The 7,576-nt window shown below is 37.1% G+C and overlaps 1 protein-coding gene across 1 annotated transcript in view; it reads left to right on the top strand.

Annotated features, from left to right (window-relative positions):
• LOC117111302 (angiopoietin-1 receptor-like) overlaps positions 1-7,576 on the top strand; it is a 36,633-nt gene that overhangs the window by 4,575 nt on the left and 24,482 nt on the right. The window contains exons 2-6 of the mRNA XM_033254227.1: positions 2,361-2,726; positions 2,924-3,172; positions 3,370-3,504; positions 3,722-3,868; positions 4,290-4,421. Of these exons, the coding sequence (XP_033110118.1) occupies positions 2,361-2,726; positions 2,924-3,172; positions 3,370-3,504; positions 3,722-3,868; positions 4,290-4,421 (1,029 nt within the window). The remainder of the gene's footprint in view (positions 1-2,360; positions 2,727-2,923; positions 3,173-3,369; positions 3,505-3,721; positions 3,869-4,289; positions 4,422-7,576) is intronic.

The raw sequence follows: 7,576 nt of genomic DNA, 5'->3' as shown, positions 1-7,576 counted from the left end.
ATATGAAAGTTTATAGGCACGTAGTTTCACATTTATTAGGCTAATTATTAAACAGTTCTCACATAGGTCCTTCTAATTCTGTTATTGTTTTATAGTGCAGAAGTGTCAGTGGTGCTCCCAATTAGCTACCATACTTTCCTAAGACTTAGGCTATGTTCACACACACGGCGTACGGCTGGCTTAAGCATGGCGTAGCGTACGCCTTTGTGTGTGAACTAGGCAGTGGAGTTGTTAAAGCCACTCACTACGCCACGTCCTTGGCGTTATTAACGCTACCTGCAGACCCCAGATTAGCTAACGCCACTGAGCTAACGCCAGTGATGCTTAAATGATTTTCCCTCATTTCAAGAGATTGACCAATCACGATTGCAATATATTAGCTACTTTGGTCTCTTTCCTGTGCTCTCTATAAATGAAATGGTAAAGGGGTTCTTTTTCTATTGCACTTTACTTAGTTATAATGTATACGCTTTGTTGATTGTGTTTAACCTAAGATAGTTTAACTATTTTTGTCTATTAAAACCTGCAACACCAACAATGCCAGCTGAAAAATCTGAGTAAAATTGTTCATTTAAAATACAATAATCATAAGTTCACTTCGAACAATTCACAGATTTAAAAGTTTTACTGATGCACTGTTAATTTTACTACAGTTAAGAACCCGTACATTATTTAAAACTATTCCCCTATATTACTACTAGTTTAACACCAGCGTTAATATAGCGAACGCCGTTTGTGTGAACACTTTAGAATTTTAATCCGTGAATTAGCTTACGCCTGACGTAAGCTACGCCAGTCTTACGCCGTATGTGTGAACATAACCTTAGGTTTCAACTGTGCACAGGTTACTTCCTATTCTACCACTTCATAAATCACTACTGACCACTTATCACCAATTGCCACTCTTTTAGCTCATCATTATCTATTAATTCTGGTAATCGCCACCTGGTAACTTCATATATATTCTCTGAAACCGCTGGCAGGAATGTCCTAATTTCTCATACACTGGTACTTCTATATGTCACATTCCGCTACTTTTCAAGGCTGGATATTGGATAACAACGAAAAAAAAAAAAAAAAAAACAGCACCACCGAGAATCAGTACCTTCGCCATGTTTTGAAAGTTGCTTACGTCACGAAATACAACTAATCACATCTATTCTGTACTGCAATGCTTAAAGATTTTCGAGGCAGGCCGTAAAAGAACCAGTCTATGTTTCGCAGCTTAATTACGTCAACGCGCAGTAATTCTCACGTTCGTCAACAAAATGAGTGACAAGCATGTTCCCGTACGCGATATTTTTTTTCCTATACGAGAATTGCCAATGAAGAAGAATTAAGCAGCCTGATCTCAGGGGCGGATTTAGTGGGGACCGGCCCGGCCCCGCCCCCCCCCCCTTTGGGAGGCAAAAAAAGAAAAAAGAAAGAAAAAAAGAAAGAAAAGAAAAAAATGATAGCCCACAACGCCTCAAATGTTATTTTCCGGCGTCTAGAACACAAAAATTTCGCGGACCCCCAGGACATTGTTGTCTCGATCGGCCCAAACTTCGCCCCCCCGGCCCCCCCCCCCTTTGGACTATCTCTGGATCCGCCCCTGTGATTGGCTGTTCTATGTTACATGACCCCTCAAATTCAGTCAGGCATGCAACACGTTGCAACATGGCATATAGAAAAAAATATTCCTTACTTCTTTGGCGTACCCATTGCAATACTGGATATTATTGTAGTTTTCTGGCTCAAAACCATCAGCAGTAAATGGCATGTTTTAGACGTCGATCAGTTAAAAATAAAGATACACCTGGGCACAAGCCATGATATAACCTAACACAGGCCTATTAGAATAGGCACAGCCCTAGGCTCTGGCCTAGCCTATGATGTCGATGTGAGATAGGTCCAGGGCCTTGTCTTAGGTTTAGTTAGCATACCTAGGGCCTATCCTCTTCTCTATCTCTCGAATCCGGGTTGATTTGGATAGTGCATAAGATAGATAGCGACACTAAAGTTACATTAGGGTCAGCCAGCTCCACCAATCAATATCTTGAATTTAAATTCATACTGCAAGCATGAACATAGTTCTTTAGTTGTTAAACTAGTAGTATTAAGTTACCTTAGTCTTCCCACAAACATATCCGATGACTTTTCATTGTGACAATATGACTTTTTTTAATTATTATTATTGGTTTATCACTTTTACCTTTTCTTTTTTTTTTCATGGAAAGCTGTAAATTTTACTTACCTACTTGACTCATGTTCTTCCTCCTATAACGACATGCATACTCATTTGTTTTTAGGTTCAGTAAGTAATAACGTTTCAACTCAAAAAATACGAAGTCCTATTATTAATTTTTGCTTTTTCTAAGGTCCATTGGATATAACATTCTTCTCTAAATCACCACACAGTTCAGATGTCCGTGGATACGCACTTAATAATGACAAAACAGCAGATTTATCTTTAGGGATACTGTACAAGAATGGGAAGGATAATGTAACCTGGGCTGATACTGGATGGGATAGAAACCAAATGACTGAAGGCATAGTAACATTTGACATGCCAGATAATAAAACTTTTGACACAAGAAGCCTCATAGCATATAGGGTATATAGACCTTTTGTGTTTCTCGCTGTTACCGATTTACCAAGCTCTGAGAGAGTAGGTGTGTTTTCATTTGAAGCTACTACATCTATCGTAGTAACTAAGTCAGCAATCGTTGTGACGTCATCAACCTGTAAGTACAACTTTTTATTTATTGGGTTGTTTATTATTATTATTATTATTATTATTATTATTATTATTATTATTATTATTATTATTATTATCAATATTAAAATTATTATTATGAATATAATTACAGATGCAAATACTGTGATGCTGATATTGATATTTTATATGTTATTTTAAAGTATTTTTAATGTAATTTTGCAGCCAGAATTAGAATGCAGTTTCGAACGTTGACTGTCGGCATTGGAGAATCCGTCACAATCAGTCTCAGTGAAGACAGCGGTTATAACAATTTCCGCTGGAGACATAATTATGGTGATGCAATTCAAATGTGGAACGATAACTCGTCCGTTACGATAGAAAATATACGCGCTAAAGATGACGGGGTATATGAATCTTATAGAGCTGACAGTCCAGAAAACAACCGCGGAGTAATGAGACTCATTGTTAGAGGTAACTTAGGCATGATAACATTTTAATGGTCTAAATTTCACTTTCAATAGATAGTTGGATTGATGGAGAACGGATAAGAAATCTATTGCAATGAAATAGTTGACAAATTTTTCTCGGCTCGGTATATAAAACATTTTGAACTGCAATAGGCTCACTTTACTTTTGACTTCTGTTGCATTTGTACTTTATTTATGAAGATTGTCCACTGCCAAAATGGAATCCCCCTGAATGTGAGATGGATTGTCCAGTGTGTTATAATGGTGGAGTTTGTGACGACAAGATCGGTTTTTGTATTTGCCCCGCAGGTTTCACAGGGGATAACTGTCAAACACGTAGGTCTACATTTAAATTAAATTTAATTAAATTTACATTTTAGTAAACGATAAAACACATGTTTCCGTATCTTTTTAATTTGAAGACAAAATGATATAAATTAAGTTTTGTATTATTTAGTCACCATTCTAAAATTGAAATGTTTTTTCTTCATAAATCTTGCTATGTTTCTTTTTTCCAGTTTAATATTCTATTTACTTTTTTTTTATTGTGTAGCTTGTGGGTCAAACAACTGGGGTCGTAATTGTGATGTTGTTTGTGCGTCGTCTGATGCTGAAGCTTGTAAAGGAAAACTTTTATGTCCGCCTGACCCATTCGGATGCACATGCATCAACGGATACGGAGGGGACGATTGCAATACAGGTTGTGAAAATCATTGTGCCTTGCTAGTAGTAAATCTCGTACATTTGTTCATTTGGGTTTTATTTTACAATCATTTTGCGCTTGTTTCTTTTACTTAATACGAAATGACACCGGATGAAGTCCACTGTGTGGACAAAAGCTAGAGCCAATAGATGTTATATTATACAAGTTAGTTTTAAAAGTGCGATTGTCATTTCTTATACTTTTTTTTTTATTATACCAGACTAAAACTACGGTCACACCGAGCCCGGTTTTCGGGCCGGACACTGGTCCAGAAACCGGACTTGGTGTGAACGTAACTTAACGCGGCACGCTATTTTTCCCTTTTACAATTTCAATATGTATATAACATGTATAATGTATACTATACGGTACTACTCTAATGCTACTGCTATATTATTCTAAATGTATTATTTATCAGAATGTGATGCTGGGTACTATGGAGCAGATTGTCGTCAAGTATGCCACTGCAATTCAAGCAACTGTGACAGAAAAGCAGGATGTACATCCGGGTCAACGTGCTCGGATGGGTACACGGGAACAGGGTGCCAAGGTAGACTTACATTTAATTATCACAATTGTATTAGCATTAGCAATTTAATTTAAATCGTATTCTCTATAGCAGTTAATACATAGAAACATATTATGTTTTCTACCAAATAGGCTAAAAAAATATTAAACAATTTGACAATTAAATATTTTTTCTATTAGGCTATTCTAATAATATTTTTCAAATTATTATATTGTAGTGTTTAATCTACATAGTAAAAGCCAAATAATAATAATAATAATTGAGTTGCTTCAATCGTCTTTAGGAGAATAATATCTGCACGTAGATAGTTCTGAAAAGAACTGTTGTTGTTAGTTGAGAGAATAGCTCGGCGACGTTTCGATTGAGTTGCTTCAATTGTCATCAGGAGAAGAATATAATATCTGCAGAAATTTCAAAATAGCGAAATACTTATGTGTTTAATTTGGGTAGTGAGACTTGCTACTGAGTGTTGGAAAGCTAAGCAAGAAAGACTACTTGTGAAAGGGAATGCAAAAGCCAGATTCACTGTGCATAAGGGCCGGGCGGCGCATTGCTAGAAAGCCAAGAGAGTGGCATTTTTCTAGCTTGGTAAAAGAAAAGCCAAAAGTGTGTTTTTCAGTGTAGAGTGGCAGGAAATGTATGAATTAAACATGGACAACCTAGTATCACTGACAACAAATCCGATATCTTGGTGTATTGCATCGTGTTTGTGAATTTCTAGAGCTCTAGCTCTGGTCCGTCTGGAATGCCAAGATGGTATAGTGGCGATCAGTTCGGATCAGTTTGTTGGGTGCACTGTGAAACATTTCAATATCGGCTTCTTATTGAATGCGTTGAATATATATGTCAAAGCTGTCCCAAATATGGTAAACATAATAATAGACTTTTTAGATTCCGTATCATCTTGGCTATTGCTGCGTTTCGCTATTTTGATGTCTCTCGTGTGATAACCTTTCAGGGCTTCCTTAACACGCATGCACTTCTTTCTGAATAGAGTTGCGGTGACTGATATTGTGTGCTCTTCTGATAAGTGTATTGCAAATTCCCTTCTTGGTGAATGGATGGTGAAACGAGCGTTTGTTCAGATATCTGATGTGAGTTGGTTTGCGATAGACTGAATGTGACAAAATCCCTGGTGTCCAAAACATCAAGAAAAGGTAAAGAGCGATTGTGCTCCCCTTCCATGGTAAACATGATTGTTTTTTGCTGAGAATTCAGGAAGTGTTGTGAGTTAATGACGTGATGACCAGTGTTGCCTACCAGTGGATACAGTAACCGGGCAAAGATACTTGGCCACGTCCCACCCTTATTGAATCTGGTTTTTGTATTAGCCTTTTCACACGTAGTCTCAGTTATTGTTAGTTTTCCACCAATCAGAAGCAAGTCCCACTACCCAAAACACATAAGTAGTTCAATATTTTGGAATTTCTGCAGTTATATTAAAATTACAGGATAATATACAGATAACAGCACAGTTTTACAAAACCACACACAAAACAAAGGAATCAACAAGATTATAAAACATCGAATTGGAATTAAAAAGCCATATATGAAAACAATTATTGCAGCATTATTGTTATTTTTAATTTATCTGCGCTATATAAATCCATCTATTATTATTATTATTATTATTATTATTATTATTATTTTGTTACTATTATTATTCATTATTATTATTGTTATTATTTTATCGTTAAAATCATAGTTGCTGATTGTAAATTGTATAAAAATATGAATCTTTAAAGTTTCCAGACTTTTTAAGCACAAGATGTTTCTACATTATTTACCGTACTAGCTTCAATAGCGAAACTCTTACATGAATGAGTTCATTCGACGGGTCGATAAACTTTCTAATTTTAAGGTCTTGAGATAAGCCTCGGATAGAAAGTAGGGATTTTTTCAGCATACGAGTTACAAGAGAATGCCGAGTTGCTAACTCGGCAAACTCGACAAAAACTCGTAGGACGATTCGGAAAGCTCGGAGAGGACTCTTACCTACTCGTAGCAGCTCTGAACTCGTGGCGCTAATTTTGAACATGTTCAAAATTATCGCCACGAGTAGAACTCGTAGTAAACTCGAAGAACTCGTAGAGTACTCGGGGTACTCCTACCTAGCTCGTACACTACTCTGGATACTCGTCGGCGGTTTTGTCATCTACGAGTTTGATGCGAGCAGCACCCAAAAACGAGTACGAGTAAGTACGAGCGCACCGAGTTGGCTCGTACCTAACTCGTATCTAATTCGGTACAAACTTGTTACGCTCGTAATAATCTCGTAGTTAACTCGGTGCTCCGCTCGGCATAATTCGTACATAACTCGTAACCAACTCCATAAAGTCGTACCTCACTCGTAGCTAACACGTAATAAGCTCGTATAGGTCCTTTCCAAAAATCACGAGTTTTAACTCGTAGAAATCGTACGACTCTTAGGTGAAATAAACCTAGGTGGGAGAGGGGGTTTCTGAATTCCCTATAAGTGTGCCGACTGTGCCCTAGTTAGACCAGAGTTGCACACAGTTGCACCATATGGGGTGCCACACGCAGCAAAAGTCCATGTTAAAATCAAAATGTAATTGCAAAATTCAATGTTAATTTATCAAAAATGTAGATCTAGTTTCCCAAAATGAAGTTTTAAATTTTCAAAAAAACGTAGTTCAAATTTCCAAAAAATGTAGTTCTAATTTCTTTAAAATGTAATTAAAATTCAAAACGTATGTCTGACTTGGTCGAACGCCCTCTCCAAATTCTGTTCCAAAACGTAAATCAAAACCAGCCAAGCATGACTGGTTTGAAATACATTTTACAACAACACATCAAGACATGCGAAATGTAAATCCTAACTAGTCAGCCAAGCGTGACGTGAGCCCGTTCCATTAATAATGGGGGAATAATTTTTCGCTGCAATCCAATCCCGAGAACAACGCTTCCCAGTGCGTCTGCTAATTTTTAATGGTCATGGTACCGCGATCACGAGCCCTATGCTAGGCATTATAGGTTAGGCTTATGTGGGCTCGGATTTGCAACAAGGTCTTGGACTAAGCCTCTATACTATAGTAGGAGGCCTGGTCCTAGTCTAGGCCTATAATATAGTAAAATTCTGTATACGTATGATTACAGGTTTACATTGTACCAAGGTCGATATTAACGATGGAATTTATTTTTCATTGAAAGTATAA

The sequence above is a fragment of the Anneissia japonica genome, unplaced genomic scaffold (assembly GCF_011630105.1).
Source record: "Anneissia japonica isolate Jap-2015-1 unplaced genomic scaffold, ASM1163010v1 scaffold288211_len279840_cov171, whole genome shotgun sequence".
In the NCBI taxonomy this organism is placed as follows: domain Eukaryota; kingdom Metazoa; phylum Echinodermata; class Crinoidea; order Comatulida; family Comatulidae; genus Anneissia; species Anneissia japonica.
Note: the sequence above shows the minus strand (reverse complement) of the source record. Positions and strands in the feature narration are given on the sequence as shown.